This window comes from Oculina patagonica, chromosome 9 (genome assembly GCF_052425735.1).
Source record: "Oculina patagonica isolate OP01 chromosome 9, crgOcupat, whole genome shotgun sequence".
In the NCBI taxonomy this organism is placed as follows: domain Eukaryota; kingdom Metazoa; phylum Cnidaria; class Anthozoa; order Scleractinia; family Oculinidae; genus Oculina; species Oculina patagonica.
The window spans coordinates 1,238,637-1,258,617 of NC_135766.1; the positions used below are offsets into that span (position 1 = coordinate 1,238,637).

General features: G+C 37.9%; 1 protein-coding gene across 1 annotated transcript in view; it reads left to right on the forward strand.

Annotated features, from left to right (window-relative positions):
• The window catches only part of LOC144665206 (uncharacterized), a 49,283-nt gene that overhangs the window by 24,815 nt on the left and 4,487 nt on the right, over nt 1-19,981 (forward strand). Inside the window, exons 16-18 of the mRNA XM_078526392.1 lie at nt 18,106-18,228; nt 18,854-18,976; nt 19,464-19,607. Coding sequence (XP_078382518.1) covers nt 18,106-18,228; nt 18,854-18,976; nt 19,464-19,607 — 390 coding nt within the window. The remainder of the gene's footprint in view (nt 1-18,105; nt 18,229-18,853; nt 18,977-19,463; nt 19,608-19,981) is intronic.

Sequence of the window (19,981 nt, forward strand, 5' to 3'; positions counted from 1 at the left end):
AGATTTCGAAAAAGATTGTCTAAAGCAAGTCAATCGCTTTTCTTTGACACGTTATAAGAGAACGCAAAATTGCAATTTTCAAATCTTGAATTTCCAAAGTCAACAAATTTAGGAGAACCTGTAGTTGCGAACGTGTTTTGATACGTAATTTCGTTTGTATTTCTTTGCTCAATTTGCTGCACTTGTTGTGTAGCCAAAGACGTTGTAGTACTTGTAGCAACTGGTGCCGCCAGAATTTTAGAGCATTGCTTTTCCTGTGGTAAAGTTTGTCTCTCACAAAACACTTTTACGCTCCCATCATTCCTGTGAGCCGACACCTGCATTATGCGGTGGACAGGAATTCCTGCTCTATCTAGTAATGTTACTGAGGTCGCACTAATGTAGTGATTTGTGTAAACTTGACTCAGTTTAGCTTCAGTTGATATTTCTTTCATCATATTTCCTACCGTGTTTACACCGAGCGGCGCTCTATCAAACCTGATTTCGTCGCTAGCACAGAATTTTCTTTTCGGCCTCTGAAAGAGTGCTTCTTCACCTGGATTAATTCTTGACTTAAGTTCTCCAGAAGGATATCTTAATTTCAACCAATCTGGATTGAAAAAGAAAATATGAGTTTCAGTAGAGTTTCTTTTAAATTCAATTCAAAATAATCATATTTTACGTTCTACAAAGCTGCAACAAAGCCCGAAACTGTTTTTGTTCAAATAGCAGATTGTAGAATAACGCACTGAAAAATTGAATCATTGAGTTTCACCTTACTTTTGAAAATAGCAACGCTCCAGTTTGTTTGCCTCTTTATACTTATGGTTATCGCTTCGTTGATAATTTCAGGGATTTGGTCTTCCACTATTTCTGCAAATCTGTCAGCTGAAGCCATTGTCAATAATGCACGATTTTTGTGTGTTATTGTCAATAACGCACTGTCGGGAGTTTGCTGACGACAGGTAAAGTAAAATCACGCGCTCGATTTTAACCAATTGCGCGCGTGCATTTTAGACAGTGAACGAAGATTGTATATTAATTACATTTCTTTTCTACAGAAGCAAAAGACGTGAGAGAATTGCTTAAACTTTCTGTAGCTTCGGAACTTCCGTAACAGATTAGCAAGGTGTAATATATTATCCACGTTTGATTTGTGCTGATCAATGAAGTGCTGAATATTTTTTTTAACTTTGAAGAGTAAAAAAAATTGGTACGTCAAAGGTTTCAATAACTAATTGTCATACGACGTAATGACTTCGATTTGGACCCTTTTAATACACGCGCGCACAGGCTGTCGGAAGCATGACTGTGTGATAACACGTTGATTCACGTAGGTTAAATTATACGACGCGACAACATTTGAGTAAAAGATTTCACTTTGCGGCTGTTCGGACAGAAGGATCTAAAAGTTCTTTGAAACGATATTCCACTGAGTTATAAACGTAATTCTCACACGCACTCACGTTCAGAACTTCACTCCAGAACAAAGATAATAACCTGCTTGTATGGCCAGTGAAAAATTTATTAAATCAGAAACAACGATTTTTGACAGAAAAACTAGAAAAAGTAGTTTCAAGGCTCGTTTACACAGGCGATTTTTTTATGCGAACAGTTCCAGAACAACTTTCGTCGTACTCCGTGAGCTCGCGCAGTAAAATTGCGAGTGTAAACTAGCGGCGATTTTGTCGCCGCGATATCGCAGAGGTTTCAAATATGTTCGAAACCTCTCTGCTATATCGCATCGATAAATTCGCCGCTAGTTTACACTTGCGATTTCACTGGCGAGCTCGCAGAGTGCGACGAAAGTTGTTCTAGAAGCGCGTCTGTTCGCATAAAAAAAATCGCCTGTGTAAATGAGCCTTTACGTAATCGTTTGTGTTGCGCTAGCATGCTTTGAGCCAGCCAAAGGACAACCCAAGCAATGCAGCGAGGTAAACATCAACATTTGCAGAGATGCTCTCCGAAATAACAAGCTACCGTACGCCACTTATTTTTACAGCAGAAAGTTGACAGCAAAATAGAAAAATTTACAGCAAGAAATCAAATTGAACGTGAAAGTATTAAAATGAAAAAAATGAATAAAATGTTCCTCAAGGCTCAGAAACAGGAGGCAATGGTCCCAGTCGCGACTGGTTTAATAATACAGTACCGAGCATCTTTTTATTGATTTACAATTCCGGTTTTTCAGAAACACTTTGTTGGAATATTGCAGTCGAATATCACATTCCGTATTATAAGTAATGATAAAAACATCACAAGCAAACTTTAGCTGCACTTGCCAACTGGTTTATTAGCTTATAAAATCGCCACTCATAGCTCCCACGATAATCATTGTAACAAAATTGACAAAAAGGGATTTCTTTTTTCGCCAAATTAAACAGTTCAGACAAATGTCCACTTTTGGAAATGTTTTGATCCGCAGATTAAAACAAACAGTTATCCAATCATTGCTCGAATTTGGAGTCACATGATGTGAGGCCTGTTGACATAAAATATTCCTGCTGGCTTTGTCGATCGAAATCTAGAACAGCGAAGTGTACAGAACTCGAATTCGAATGAAACAAGCTTCGTTCTATTAACTAAGCGGAAATTCACAGCTTACAGAAAGAAAAAAATATGCCATTGACCTCTCTTGGACAGGAGTAAGTAAAGCGGAGACGAGCGCTTGCATTTTAAATGCTTTTCTGTCGCGCGCTATGCCCATAACACTAAGCACTTGCTTTTGAATTGGTAAATTAAAAGAACTGAGCTATGAACTCCGCTTTTAAAATAAGATACTCTCGCAGTTAACGCCTCATCATGCAAGGATTTAAGCATCCTGGGTCTAACTTTATTCACGGCTTGCAGAAAGAAAAAAAATATGCCGTTGATCTCTCTTGGCCGAGAGTGAGTAAAGCGGAAACGAACGTTTTCCGTCGCGCGCTATGTACATATCAGTGACACACTAAGCACTTGGTTTGGTAAATTAACAGGAGCTATGAACTCCGATTTTCAGATAAGATACTCTCACAATTATCCCGGGCATTAGCTTGGCGGCGTCTCGAAATCAAAAATTAAATGCGATGTCGCAAACTGACATGAAAACATTTACATTTGCCTGGTATCGTGCCAGAACTGACCGGTCTAACAAATTGATAGTCGAAGGTTTGCATAAGCCGTTAAACTTATTACTTGTTTTCTACGAATTAAACGAAAAGTAAATAGCTTCCTAGAAGCCACATGAATATTTGGCGCAACTGAGTCAAGAAAATAGAACACGCGTCGAAGGAAGCGACACATTACAGTGGCATTACATTGCTGCAAATCAAACAGCCTGGCTTGGCAACACAATAAAAATATTAGAAAAGAAAAATCCTTCGCGGCAGCTCATAATCTACTGGTCTTGTAGTGAAAACATAAAGTGAGCTGTACTGAGTTTTATCTTGCAATAAAAATGAGTCACAACAAACCTTTCTAACATATATTTCATCAACAAATAGGCGTCAAAAGGTGTCAAACTCTGCTTCGCAAAATAGCTGGCCAGGAAATCAATTAGACCGATGAGTTCAACTCGAAGGCTAGCTCAATCAATTGAAAACATCATGGCTTTTGGAGCTCCTAATAAACATAACAACAAGACCGTCAGAACTCCTAGCTGGTTAGAATTACGTTGACTACACTGAAATGAACGAACATACATTGACTGAAGTCTCCTTCGCCTTCCCTGGCATGGCGCAATCACGCAGCTCGCCAGGGTTCTCATTCCTTCCATGTTTTTCTAACTCCAGGTTATCAAGAAATTGAATCTAATCGAGAAAATAATTTCCTTCGCTTCAGGCGAGTCCATGCTTGATTTCTTTTGCCAGATACCCTTCCTTTTAATACATTTCAATGTGCTTTCGCGCTTTTCAGCCGCGCGTCGACCTTCGGTCCAAAGAACCAGAAAGAAAACAAAGCTCGCATCCTGTTGTCCTTGTTGACCTTGTTGTGTCTTTAACCCGGGGTCTTTAAACACGTCCAGTAGATAATCTGTGGCGATCCTGGATATATTTAAGATGTTCTTTGACGTCAATTATCCATCAAGTCATCGACTGAAGCGAACGAAAAGAAGCCCAAACAGATTAGTTGTAAGCAGTCTCACTTTGCGTAGACGATGGCTTCCAGCAAAAATCGCGGCCCATCCACCCAAATTGCGGCCCATCGCTCAGATTTCGCACAGAGCAACTAGAATAACTGTAGAACATCCCTGAATTTTTTCAAGGCTCAGAAAAATTTTTCACAAGAGATACACTGGATTAAAGCTGAAGAAACGACCCAAAAGACAACCAAAACAAACATACGCATCGAAAGTAAATTCTAACCTACGCGCACAATCCGCCGTGATTTTACACAATTGTCACGCATAACGCTTCTTCGATGCTTTCTTTGTGTTGTGTTACCATCTGGCAGGGAACGTACCACGGGAAAACTTGAAAAAAGGCAAATATAAAATTCTAGTGGAGTCCACTCGGGAAGAATTGACAACCGCCATGTTGTTACGTCACGCTATTGTTTTCCACATTTCCAAAAGTGGACATTCTCCTGGAGTGTTAAACGGCATGCAAACCAGCAAGAAAGCGCAAATATGTGGGAGTAACAGAAACAGTAAACGATTTCCGCGAATCTGATTTTTTTTCTTTCTGGTTGTTATTCATCTATCCAAGACGAACCAAGAACGACAGGTTTTCTGGCCAAGCTGCAGGACGTTTCAAGCTGGCTTTCGACTTTCATGAAAAAAAAAATGCAGCTTTAAATTTTAAAGATCTCAAAGATTTGATCTTACCTAATAACGCTCAACTACGGCCTTACAATACAAACCCTCCTCGCTGTTTTCACTATATCTATCACTGTATAGATTAAGTGACATTCGTGAAACGTGATCTAGAAACGTATATAGACCTCCTCTCACCCCCCCCCCCCCCACACACACACACACACACACAACGGGCTCACTTTTGTTATTGTTTGTAAGTAAAATAAGATAAGATAAGATAACTTTATTTGTACACGGTTTTTCCATCAGTCAATTAAGTTACTGGACTATCTACCTATCTAACTAGCTACAAAATTTAATAACAACAAATTCAAATAACAAAAAAAGAAAGAAAAGTCTGCTTTTCATGGAGGCCGTGTCTAAAATTTACTAAAATTTAGATATTACTTTAAACTGTGCCGACGTAATTTAGATTTGAAATCGGCCAGTGAAGATGCTTGTCTTAGGTCTATAGGTAAGTTGTTCCACAACTGAGCTCCACTGTACGAAAAACTTTTCTTGAGATAACAGGCCCGTAACCAGTATTTTGCATGGGGAGGCGCGTATGAGCGCCTCTTGCGCAAAATCTTTAGCGCCGCAGGCGCGATAACGTAGGGGGGTCTGAGGATATCCTCCCACAGGAAATTTTGAAAAAATAAAAAAAGACAGCATTTCGTGCGTTTTGAAGACAGTCGGTTAAGGAAAAAGGCAGGTAAAAGTAAAGGTAACAACGACAATAATTCTGGTTCATTTTTAAATTCAAATCATATTTTTCGAAACAGAACCTTAAAAACGTAATCTACGATTTAATTAGCTAACAATGACGGCAGTACATAGAAGGAAGACAGGAAAAAGATAGCTTTCTTCATTTCAGTGTCAAATGGTAATTACATAAATCAGCCAGAGTCGGTTTGTTGATTTTTTCGCACTGTGGCAAGTTCCAACCTTCTTGGGTGCTTCCGAGCCCAACAAGTACCCCGTCTCCTCACTTTTTGGTAGCGCCTGGGAATATTAATGAAACTTCGAACGGTTCGACTATGAAAGACATTAGGTAGAATGTATCGTTGAAAGTAACCTAGAATCACACAGATTGGTCCAAAATATACCACACGAATCTACAAATGGTGGACCTTCAACCCAAAGGACCATATTGAATGTAAATAGTCGAAGTACAGAAATATCATTTCCCTTTATTTATTAATTAATTTTTAATATTATTTTTTTTTTACAATGAGCGGACTTCCGAGGCTCGTGGGGGGGGGGGGGGGTGCGGACGCACCCATCGCACCCTCCCTCCCTACGGGCCTGGATAATCAGTTCGAGGTTGTGGAAGAACTAATTTGTTTTCGGTATTCCTTTAACGATAAGCACTAACATCGTCACGATATACGAATCTTGATCTCAGATAATCAGGAGTCATGGAACGAAAGTGGAGTTTGGAACGAAATCAATTTAACAACAATAGCCTTTGTCGTTGCACATACATATAAGAAAGTACCGGTTGACTACCGTGACATACATATTTGCAATGGATAAACATTATAATGTAGCGTAACAATCGCTGGAAGAAATACCCTTATCGTGATGGCATTCGCTTTGTTGTGTTCGAAGTTAGACGAGCGAAAGTTTGCGTTTAAACTCACTGCCATCATTATAAAGATAGAATAAAAAAATCCATATTTGAAGTGCTGAGAGAAGTAAAGTGATTCTCGCAGTGAAATTGCAAATTTCAGTTCATCGAAAAGCTTAACGCTCTTGCTGTTACCATTTTTACTTCAAAAGGTATTGGCTATGATAACCGAGTCATAAACACTAACAATACATCACGGCAGGTGGTGTTACTAGTGATTACCAAATCGGTCGACTCCCGCATCGCAGTTGTTCAAGTTTGTTAAGACCAAACTGGATTCAATTCTGTCCTATTACCGTATTTACAGCTCACAAACGCGAACATAAAAATAAGTTAAATACTTTTGCCTTTGATGTATTTTGCATGATTAAGCTTAGTTGATTTTTTTTTTAGCCAAATAGCACAGAGTAGAACTTCATTGTAGTCTTTGTATCCCCATGGGATAAGCCGTTGAACCTTACTAGAGCAATTATGCGTGAATAGGTTTGTGTCCATCAATAATTCTTCTGAGAATATTAAATTATCGCGGCAAAATGTAATTATTCCATTAGTTAACTGACCTACGGAATGTTATTTTTGAGTCTAATGCTTGCGTGCGCTTTGCGCATGCGCATTAGACTCCTTGTTATATGAAAAAAGCTGTTAGCAATCCCAAGGGAATGGTTCGGGATCGATAATCGTTCGCTGTAATGTAGAAAACAATGATCAGCTGCAAGAACGGACTCCGTACGGACACGCACGATTAGTTTCAATTAAAAACAGCCAATCAGCGACACGTGTTCCCACGCATAATTAAAAGTTCTTTCTCAAGTCACGATTATTCAACACTTGAACAGGACGAAATAATTTTCCAGTTAAGACATTTGTAAGCTTTTTGTGAAAATAAATCTTCGTTTTCAGTTCAGTTAAGCACTTGTGTTTTCGTCTTGCTTAAAAAGCAAGACGTCTTTGAGAAAAAATATTTCGACGGCGACTCGCGTTTATTTACACAATGCGACCAAATGTTTATTTTGTTTTAAAAAATAGAAAACTTTACCTCGTATTTTGTATTTAAGTCATTCAAATTTTGACCAATTTTTTCTTTACAGTGCAAACAAAAACCTTCAAAAATAAAAGATGTACATGGATAAATGTAAATCAAGTTACGCGACTAAATCAAAATGCGTTTGTTTGGCCGCTTTGCAGTATTACACTGTCCCGGCCTTTGCCATACACTGAAATCGAATTTCATGCTTTTACGACTCTCAGAGATCTTAAGTTCTTCTTACAGCTAGAAAAATCATGGTTACATTGATATGGAAGTGATGATTCGCGAAATTTGTACATCATGATAAACAGTCTTCGCTCCTGTGTATGGTAGCTCGATAATAATTGCCTAGTTTCCAGCGTTCAAAAGGTCATCATTATATTGACGTGAGCATTTACACCCGTTTTTAGGAAAATCTGTCACTAAGTGCTTACAGTACAATGGAGTAACAGTCACTATTTCAAGTGCTTTTATTGCAAAATCTGTTTCAAGAGTCATCATCAAAATGGTGAAAAATGTGAAAGAAAACGATGTGAAGTTCTTCAACCCTTGTTGTAATGAACATGCTTTTTGTAAATCGTCACGCAATCTTGTCCAAATGTTTAATCGTTTCTGCTTTTACGGACAATACGGAAGAAGTAACATCAACTCCTGTTCATACTTTAAATTTTGTGAAGCATATAACATTTATGACTGTTTCGTTTTCATCCATAATCATCCACGATGCCCCTAGCTTGCTATAAGCATTTTAAATTAAACTCCCGAACACAAACCTCTAACCAATTTTAACCGGCTTACGAAAACCGCGCAATCTGTATCACTATGCCATACGGCATTAGACTCATGTCACCCTTGGTGACCTATTTTTTTGATTTTGTTGGGAATACTGAGTTTCATTTTTTACAAAAGAAAATGCAAGAAGTACGTGCTTTGATGAGAAATGTATTTTTTTTTCTTCTAACATCCTTTGCTTTGAGCAGTTTAAACAAATCATGCACTTTTATTTAAGCACCTGCTTCGAGTACACAAAGAACTGAATTATGAACAAATGTTGCCCGATTACCTTATATTCTCCTCAAGCTTATTGCACTAAGTTGCAAACAACAGTTCAAAATATAAACATCTTTTCGCTTGGTTTATAATAGTGAAACAGTCTTGGTAGAAACAGAGCCTTACTCTGGCAATTGAAGACAGCTTCCAAAAAATTAAGGTAAGGACTATTAGGTGTTAGGGAATTGATTGACTATCCCTGTTTTTCAGAAACAATTTGTTGGAATGTTGTCGTTGCTTATCACGTTCGGTATCATAAATAATGGCAAAGTCTATATCACAAGAAAAATGTGGCTGTACTCGTCAACGTTTGGTTCGGTTTACGAATCGCCAATTATATGCAACTACCATGATATTCTTTGTAACAATTTTAAGTAAAAGATACTTTTTTGTTTTGCCAAACGACTTGCAGCAAATAATGTTTATCTAAATTTAAACTAACAGGAAATCGCAATAAATGTGTACGCGTTTCAACAATATACGCGAATCCGAGATTCATTATTTGATGTTCTTAGCTAGGAGACATGAAATTCAGCTAATTGGACAAACGTTTACCCTGTGAAAAGTATAAACCATGGACAAAACGACCAAATAAGATTATGGGTAAACAACGTTGCTAAACAACGTTGCTACGTTTAGTTATGATAATCAAGATTATGTCTTTCTTTCAGAGCCTTAAGAGAATGATTTATGCAACTTGTCTTATTATTTCGTTTAGTCAGTCACAGAAGAAAGAGTACTTTCTCCGATTTTTAGTAAACTATTTGGGTCGCATCTTTCATTGTTTATGCCTTTCATGGGTCAACAATACCTTAATCATAAACAAAGAAAGACATGGTGTTTAGCCAAGTTGCAAACCTCATCATGTTAGCTCTCGACTTCCATGGCCAAAAAAGAAAACTTTCAATTTTAAGGTTCTTCACGACTGAACTACGTTAAAAACGTTTAGCCCCGAGCTCAAAATACAAACATTCCTTATATATAATCTGTCCTTTACTTACTTTATTTTTATTTTTACTTTATTATTATTTTATTTTCACCTGGAACTGATTTTTGGCAATGTATGTAATTCATTGATGCTGAAGGATTGGTAACTAGTTTTTGAGTAACGGAACGGAATTAAGGTGAATGGCATAAGGAAATCAAGGTGGCTTGAAATGGTGGTTAAAACATTCCCCTTATTGGCATTCGATCGCTGTCTCACCAAAAATGTTTAAAAAGACGTTTTGGCACATAATTTTACATAGTTTACCAATGAACAAATTGAGATTGCAGGTACATTAAAAAAATGTTCCCATGGCAACTTTAAATGGCAGCTTTAAAAGATTTCAAAGATTTAAACCCTTATATTGAACATTTTTCAGCTAATAACTCAAGTTTTTATTTTATTTTAATAGTTTGTGTAATCAGCATAAGAAACATTTTGGTAAATTTTCAAAAAAAAAAAACATCTGTCGATAGGGTTCAGAGCTGTGCCCTCTCACGCGAAAACGTTCCTTACGGAATTCGTGTGGTCGGCGAAACGCGCAGCAAGCGAACGGATGAAAAACGGCTCGATGAGGTGTTCTATACGGATACCGAGAACAGCTACACGGATGTAATTTTTTGTTACACGAATAAAGTTGAACGGCTACACGGATGTAATTTTTTTTTCGCACGGATGAAGTCGAACGGCTACACGGATTTAAATATTCTTCACACGGATGAAGTCAAACGCCTAAACGGATTTAAATATTCTTCACACGGATGATGTCGAACGGCCGCGAGGATGAAAAAAAGTTTAAACGGCTTCATCCATAACAAAATAACATAACTCCTCTTTCGAACGGCTCCGAATAATATTATCGCAAAACAATCGTTATACTATAACACTGATTAATATACAATCTTCGTTCACTGTCCAAAATCCACGCGCGCAATTGGTTAAAATAGATCACGTGATTTTGCTTTACCTGTCGTCAGCAAACTCAGACAGTGCAGTATTGACAATAATGCACAGAAATCGTGCATTATTGAAGGTGTCTTCAGCTTCAAGGCTTGTAGAAGTGGAAAAAAATATATTCCTCAAATTATCAACGATCCAATACCAAACAAAACCGAAGAGGATAACAACTTGAAGCGCTTTCATGTTAAAAGGTAAACTGCAGCTCAATAAATATATTTTTGTGTGCGATTGACTTGCTTGTAGTTGCTTGATTGTGAAAGCCATCGACTTGCATTGAACAAGCTTTTCGCTGACTGTATTTATGGCAACCACAGCTGATGAACGATTTTATGAACCATTTTAAGCTTTATTTCTGTACGGCTAATTTGTGATTTTTTTATTATTGATGTACATCCCGTGTAATTATGTACTTCTACACTTCTTATTTTTAAACATTAAGTTTGTTGTTTGAAGTTCGTTATAAAGTCGATGATCGCTTGCAGTTCGATGCAGTGTACTCAGATTGTATATTAAAAGGGTTAGAGTCTGTTCGTTCGTGTTTTGTTGACAAATACACGCACTTGCAGGCCTCACAATGAACTCGAAATTTTTAATACTGCACTCGGCTACGCCTCGTGCAGTATTGAACATTTCTCGTTCATTGTGCGGCCAGCGCGTGCGTGTATTTGTCAACAAAACACTCACTACAGTCTCTAACCCATAATTACATAACAACCTTTCGGCAAATGCGTAACGCAATGACTAGATAAACATCTCGCTCGACGCAACAGTGCCACACTTCCTCTTTGCCGTCCATAGCTGTACAAGTTTCTTCGGAACTATAAAAATTAATTGCACAATATTTATTTGTTGCGCTGAAAATTTCGATGTGATGAGTCTCTTTCATTACACAGTAAACAGGAAGCGGGCACCAGAATGTCGGCCTTGTTGATTGTTATGATCTAGATAAATTAATCTTTCAAACTTTAGCAAAAGAAGGCCGCCATTGATAAATTTTCCCACGCTGTGAAATTTTTTCAAAGTCAAAGCATCCAAGCAGATTTTTTTTCTCTTAGTTTTTCGTTTTATGCTTCTACGCGCGTCACAAAATTTAGTAAAAGAAGGCCGCCATTGTTTAAATGTCCCGCGCTGCGAAATCATTTCAAAGTCAAAGCATCCAAGCAGTTTTTTTCTCTTAGTTTTTCGTTTTTACGGTTCTACGCGCGTCAGAAAATTAAGTAAAAGAAGGCCGCCATTGTTTAACTGTCCTACGCTGCGAAATCATTTCAAAGTCAAAGCATCCAAGCAGATTTTTTCTCTTATTTTTTCGTTTTTATGCTTCTACGCACGTCACAAAATTAAGTAAAAGAAGGCCGCCATTGTTTAACTGTCCCACGCTGCAAAATCATTTCAAAGTCAAAGCATTGAAGCATATTTTTATTTCAAAGTTTTTCGTTTTTATGCTTCTACGCGCGTCAGAAAATTAAGTAAAAGAACGCCGCCATTGTTTAACTGTCCTGCGCTGCGAAATCATTTCAAAATCAAAGCATTCAAGCCGTTTTTGTCTCTTAGTTTTTCGTTTTTATGCTTCTACGCGCGTCAGAAAATTAAGTGAAAGAAGACCGCCATTGTTTAACTGTCCTGCGCTGCAAAATCATTTCAAAGTCAAAGCATCCAAGCAGTTTTTTTCTCTTAGTTTTTCGTTTTTACGGTTCTACGCGCGTCAGAAAATTAAGTAAATGAAGGCCGCCATTGTTTAACTGTCCTACGCTGCGAAATCATTTCAAAGTCAAAGCATCCAAGCAGATTTTTTTCTCTTATTTTTTCGTTTTTATGCTTCTACGCAAAGTCAAAGCATTCTTTTCAAACCTGTAAATTAAAAGTTTTCATTCGAATAAGAAAAAGGTCGGATGGTGACGGGGGTTGACAAACTGAAAAAGCCAAGCTGTTCGCATTTTTGAGCGAGAGAGCGTGTTCGCGGCAACGGGTCGACAGTGTATTCCAACTTAACACAAGGTAATATTTATCTTAGATCTCAAATCAGAAGCGCTCGAAATTTGCATTCCGTCAAGCAACGAAACATTTTCTCGTAACTAGTTGAATTGAACTTAGTTTTTAGTCTTAAATGAAACTTTTATCGATTATCGAATGTCAGTTAATGTTATAAAAGCGGAGATATTTCAAGAGCAGAAAAAAGAAAAAAACCGTGTCCGTTTAAAACGAGGTGTTTGTAAACATCACATTTACTAAGGTGCAGTTTTTAGCTCATGCCATTTGAACGTCTGTCAACTTTCTTGTATGTGTAGCGTGTAGCTTGAGCCGCTTCAAGGGCTGACGAAACTTTAAACGGATAGCTTTTGCTGCTCGAGCGGCTAAAAGTTTTCTTTGTATGGAACAGTTGAAGTGTTTTTGAAGCTAGTAAATTTCTTCACACGGAACAGCTGCACGGCTTGAACGGCTAGTCAATTTCTTCACACGGAACGGTCACACAGCTCGAACGGCTGACAAATTTTTTTACACGGAACGACCACGCGGCTCAAACGGCCCTTTATTTATGTTACACGGATAGCTTACACGGTTTAAACGGCATCCCTTTCCGTGCACACGGCTACTGAACGGCAAACGCGCGGCTATCCGTGTCAAAACGGCAAGTCCAAAGGAACGTTTTCGCGTGAGAAGTCACAGCATTGTTATTTTTGCATGAATTTAATGTGGCTAAGACACAAACTGAGAGATGTTAATAAAATGTGTATTTTGCCGATTAAACAAAAATATATCAACAACAGAACTTTTAACGATTACGTTTCTTAAGTTATTAGCCTCCAACGGTCCAAATTTGCAATTTTACCTATCTTTACGTTACAATGGCAACAAATTAAGGTTATTTCGATAAACTCTGTTGTAAGGAGAGGAAAATTGATTATTTGGTTAAATTTTATTTATTCGAATAAATAAAATTAAACCAAATAATCAATTTTCCTCTCCTTACACTGTAAAAAAAAGCTTTACTGGTTTACAGTAAACGGCTTTTTTAGTCACACCATCGGACTAGCTATAATATGATGCATGGAAACGACGGAATGGTCTTAGCTATTGCGAGCGACCCTAAACTGTATAAAAGTCCCTTAAAAGAAACAAAAAAGCCAGATATTATGCTGAAAATTGTTGTTACCGTAGCTACAACCTTTTAGCGGGGAACATTATAATTTGGTGTTTAAAACACATGGATAAATACGCTTCAATTGCATGGTATTTTTAGCTTATAAATAAAGCAATTTGCAGCAATTAATCAGTAAACTCGAACTGAAGTAGCAATGTTTTTGTCAGTCAGAACTGTTACGAGGTATTAAAACATTCATTTAAAGAGTGTGATTTTTTTGATTTTTTTATTCGTGAATCATTGATAAGATGTGAAAACTAACTTCCACTCTAGGTCACATGTAAACTCATCATGATGAAATACCTCGATTGCGGCAGAAAACTTATGACATTGTTTTATTTTATTTATTTTTTATTTTCTTTTATTTTCTTTTTCAGAACCAAAGTGACTAATGATCTCAACAATGCGCTTCAGCATCATAGCTTTTTTTACATTGTGTAAGATGTTCTGTGAGGTCATTAGTGAAGAATGCAAACAAAGTGACTATTCCATCTTGGGCATGATGCTGCAGGGTCACACCTTCAAGAAGTTGAATACATCGATCTCTTTTGAGTGTCTTCAGGCATGCAACGACGATTTCAGATGCCACAGCTTCCATTACGTCATTTCTCGACGTGTTTGTGAGTTAAACAACCGCACCAAGGAAGCTAGACCTGAGAATTTCATTCCTAACTCTGAGAGATATTATTTTAGACCAAACAAGAAAACAGGTAAGTTTCGATAAAACTTATTAAAATTTAAATTCCATCTAAAAGGCGCAAGTGATTGTTAACCTTCGCTCAAATATTCAAAATCTGACCAATTCTGTTGGCGGAAATAATGATGTATAGGAAAATATTTCCATCCACCCACAACCTGGGAATTTTGTCGTCACATTGGGAGTCATGTTTAAGCCACCACCCACCCCCCCCCCCCCCCACCACCACCCCCTTTCCCCAAACGGGAAAAATATACTGTTACAACATCAGATGTCGTAAGTTTGTCTCTGCTTGAAATCTTCTTATAATCGCGCCGGATGCTAAGGAAGCTACCTCTGTTAGCTACTTTGACATAACACGATGAAGAAGTAAATGGTGAACTAAATATTAATTTGTCAAAAAGCAAAGAAAGTGTTTTGGCTATAGATTGCAATAAGCATTTTATAATGTTTAGATATTATAGTCAACGTTGTATTTAAATAAATATTATTAATTCTATAATTAAAATTAAATCCGATCAAGAAAAAGAAGTGTCAAAAGCATGCTTTAAAGAGCTGAAAATAGGTTCATAATAATCTACCTTTTCTGCAGTTAGGCGATACAAGCTAAAACCTATCATCTTCGTCAACTTTCAAACTTATTCCTTACTATTATTTATCACTTCCGATCCGGGAAACTTTTGATCACCAGGAACAATTCCTTGCTGAGAAAAGCTACTTTGCCTCCACAGTTCCTATTGGTTCCATTCCCGAGTTTCCCGCTGAAACGTGCAGAGAAATCAAGGCGAGTGAAGAAGGACAAGCGGTCAGCGGCAAATACTGGTTTGATTCTATAATACCTGGAAAGACAATTCTCGTTCCCTGCAACATGGAAACAGAAGGTGAAATGTGTAAAAAAAAACATTTACACAATAGAATCCCGGTAACTCGAACTCTGAAGAGAAACGAAGAACAGTTCGAGTTAGCGGGGGTTTCGAGTTATCGGGGTCGATTAAATATTTCATTTGCCAAGTTAATAATTGATAATTGACTGATTTTTCAGCAGTTCAGTATACAGTACAGTGCAAATTGACCGTATCTCGTCAGAAACTCTTACACCACCATGCATTCGTATCATAAGAGTGGAAAGTAGCTGTCAAATACGTGATCTGTTTTTTGTTGCTCTAATCAATGGGCGCACGTGGCGAGTTGCAAAAATTGGAATTAGAGTTATCGAGGTAAATTTGACCCAAATTTAGATCAAGGGAAACGAAATTTAGTTCGAGTTAGCAGTGTTTTTGAGTTCATCGAGTTCGAGTTAACCGAGAAAAAATGACTGAAAAGTGGAGTCAAATCCCAGAGAAATGGAAGTTAGTTCGAGTAAGCGGGGTATTCAAGTTATCCGAATTCGAGTTACTGGGGTTCTACTGTATAGGAATCAAGGCGTCTATCTTTGTTTGTATAGGTGCATGTGCAAGGTATGACGTTAGCCCAATCGATTCCATTGTTTAAAAAACAGCCGAAAGCGTATATATGGCTCTTGCAGGAAATTTGCCTTTTAAAATTCGCGGTCATTCGCGAAAAACGCGGCAATAGAGGGGTTAGTTCTGATAAGAGTTCACAACTCCGACACTTTAACAACTCTTTTCACGTTATTATCAACCCAATGTTTACGTTCTTTTGTGTACAACCAGAAGGAATGATTGCCAACAGATTTAGACAAAAAAAGGCCGAACTTAGTGTAAAGCATCGAACTATTATCGACCCGTAGGAATTTTCTGGGCACATACCCGAGTTTTGTACTCGTATTCGATTGGTTTATAGACAACGGGATTGAGGGAACCACATAATTGCGTACACATGCACAGAGACTTGAAACTATCTCTTTAAAATCCGTGACTTCAGCTAAGTGTAAATTATTAAATTGTGGTCCAAATATGGTTATTTTCAAGATGCCGACGAGTGCAGTGCTTCTCTTCCTGTCTGTGACGTCAATGCCACCTGTCAGAATACTCTCAGGTCTTATCTTTGTATTTGTGAATCCGGACTTACTGGAAATGGAAAAACGTGTTATGGTAAGAGTGTTGTGCAATCTTATGTTGTGGTTCAAAAAAAATATTCGTATCGGATATAGTCTTTTCAATTAAATCGACTTTTATTTCCCCTCCTTTTGTAGTCTATGATTTGAAACAAAAGACGAATGCAATTAACCCTGCCTGATTCAAACATTCTAAAAGAAAAAAAAAAGCTTTTAATTCAAAATACATAATAGGCATGTTACATCGGAAAAAAGAAGTCACAAATTAGTTTGAACGAGAGATTTATATCAGTTATGTTTGTTTTTTTTTGCGTCTGTAATCATACGTATAATAAAAAAAGAAAACTAGTAAAGGTGTGTATACACAGCAAAAAAATGTTGTCACGGGATTCCAAGCCATAAGATTAGCAATCAAACATGAGAAGGGACACACTATAAGTAATGTACTCGCTCAGAATAGACGTAAAGTGAATATGTTATTTACTAATTTTTGCTGTTTCTTTTTCACACAGATTTCGATGAATGTAATGCCGTTAACCCGGTGTGTGACGTAAATGCAAACTGTCAGAATACTTACAGGTCATATGTTTGTTCCTGCAAAGTTGGATTTACTGGGGACGGGAAAACGTGCAACGGTAAGATGGACGTAATATAATTAACAATTAGACTACGAGCCCGAGTTTTCTATGAGCGAATAGTCAACGAGGCGCAGCCGATGTGCCTATCGCTCATAGAAAACGAGGTCGAGTAGTCTAATTGTTTTAGTAGAACCTCTAAGGATTGCAGTCCAAAACCTACTACAATATTGTGCACTTTGAAGGCAAAAATCAAGAAAATTTACCGCTTAAAGTGCTACGCACGCGCGACTGTTTTCTATCGGCGAATAGTAAACAGTGGGAAAACTAATCAGATTCACGGATTTTCAATAAAACACAGCTGCGTTTCTACTAAAATGAGATAAATGTTGGATGTTTGGGAGACGATGGTTAGTGCGCTGCACTCTGGATCGAGTGGTCTGGGTTCGAGCCCTGGTTGGTGTCACGACGTTCTGTTTTGTGCATGGGATAATACAAAGTTGTGACCATGCTTTTTTCAGACCTTTACCTTGAGGGAAACTAGCTAAAAGGTGTTAACAATTTTAACTGTCAGCTGAAAAAATGACGCGTTCCTTAGGCTGAAATTTTAACTGATTGGCGAGAAACGCCTGGAACTTTACTGAAAACTGAGTTTCCAGCACCCCCCCCCTTTCAGACCCTCTTTCCTGCTTTATGGTCGATGCGAACCGTTTTTAATTTTCGTGCAGATACTTGAATCTAAAATCATTAAAAATAAAAATAATAAATCCTTGGCCACTTGCAATGTGCTATAATACCCTGAATGGCAGTAAAATTGTAGTTTTGACCAATCAACCCTCGAATATTAAACATACAAAGTTAACACGGCCAAAAAATTCAAGCTTGTCGAGAAAGATATAAAACCTATTGATGGTTTCTATTTCTGAGCAGTTTGAACGCTAAACAGTTTTAGAGCAGACCAGAGACTCGGCGAGCCGAGGGAAGTTGAAAAACGCTTTGATTAATTCAGTGATTTTCGTTTGGCTTTCTGGATGCAAACTGTCACGGTTAAAAAAATGTAGAAAAGACATTCTGCCTTCCTCATACTTAGGACATAGGACGAAGAGAGAAACAATATATTAATGATGGAAATAAACTAATCTCTTGAAGTAAGGTTCTGTTTTCCCTGTTACTTGACGGCAACGTAAAGAGCAACCGTTAGTAACCTATTGCAATTTCAGAGTTCGGGTGTCATTGAAATGCACAGTAAGAAGATTTTGGTTTCGTTGATAGATGTTGACGAGTGCAGTGCTGCAGCTGGGGTCTGTGATGCCAATGCTAACTGTCAGAATACCGATGGATCTTATGGTTGTTCCTGCAAACCTGGATTTACTGGAGATGGGAAAACATGCACCGGTAGGACTGAAAATATAAAAATCGCTCGCCGTCCCTGATAGAAAAGACTGACCACGAGTAGTCTTTGGTTAATCCTGTGGCTTTTTTAAAGGAACAAAACTTATCTCTTGCAGCAAGAGATGGGGCAGGTGACACGTTGTACAAAATACTCACAAAGAACTCCTACAAGCAGTTGTTGAGCAAAAATTCTGCAGCAACAGTCATGCTTTTTAATTTTTCTTTAACAATGAAAATTTTGCAGAGTTTCTACATCTTTAAACAGTACTTCAGAGAACTAAGGTACAAAAAATACCACGTTGCCCTTCTTCCAATGATTTTTAATGGTCCACCCTAAAATAAAGCAACTCATGTCTGATTCTACTTTTTGTTCTTTTCACGCACTCACCATATAACGATCTCATTTTAACACTGTCGTCACCAAAACTGCTACAAACGAAATGAATCGAAATCCACCAACTTCACCCAGGAAACCGAACTTCTAAATCCGTTGAAGTAAACTTCTGTGTTTCCCGTAACGTTCGCTAAGGTAATTGACGGCACTGCAAAAAAAGCAACCGGCTGTGAGTAACCTATCGCAACTTCAGATTTCGAGCGTTATCAAAAGGCAAAGTGAATTTCTTAATAGATTTGGACGAGTGTGGTGCTGCTGACGGGGTCTGTGACGCCAATGCCGACTGTCAGAATACCGAAAGATCTTATAGTTGTTCCTGCAAACCTGGATTTGCTGGAGATGGAAAAGCATGTACCGGTAATGTGATAGCTTCTGGCTAAAACTTTTGTTGCTCGACTATTGTAAATACTTAGGATGATTACTGTTACAATCAGCTATTTGTTTTAAATAGTTAACATAGATTGTGATAGTTTTGGTGCTCAAGGACCTTGCGTGTCAACTTTGTTTTGAAGTACAATGTAGTGAGCTTATGTGGTGAGTAATTATGTAATTATGGTAGAAAACGTGAAATAAACTTAGTTGATCTTAGCAGTGTGCGATCGATTTAACTAATTACTTTTTTAGCCTGAAAAAAAAATCCAAGATTACAACGGGATTCGAGCCCGTGACTTCTATGATACCGGTGTATTGCTCTACCAACTAAGCTATGAAGCCTTAATACTTCCAGGTCTGCACATAATCAATAACCGGAAGCTCGTTTGCTACGAAACTGTCCTTGTGTATTTTCCAACCGTCTAAACTTTTCAAGCCTTATTCTTTATTATCCTTATGGTTCTGTCGACAGATACCGCCTGCTCTGTAGAGCCTGTTGATCGCGTTAGATGTCCAGCTGCTTATGGAGGAATCACCAGAGAAGAATGTGAATCGAATGGCTGCTGCTTTGATGACAGCATTAGCAACACTATTTGGTGCTTTACCCGCCAAGCAGGTTTGTCTTCTCTATTCCATACGTGTTCAATAATCATATCGTTTAACAAATCGACCACATTTTTCCATGTTATACACTCTTATAGAACATTGCAATGACGTCAGAAAATTTTCAAAACTCAAGTGGAACCAAGAGCCGTAGGCGAGTGGTTTCACTGCAAAGTTTTGGACTTTTTATGGCGTCATTTCTATGGTCTATAAGAGTGTAGACCATGGACAAATTTGTTTGGTCAATTTGTTTTATACCATAACAAACTCAAACAAGTATTTATCAAAAGCGTTGCCTGACCGTGAAGAAACTTTGCCGGGGGACGAAAAGATTCCCGGCACTTCAAAACGACAATGATACAAAAGAAGATGAACAAGAATTCAAAT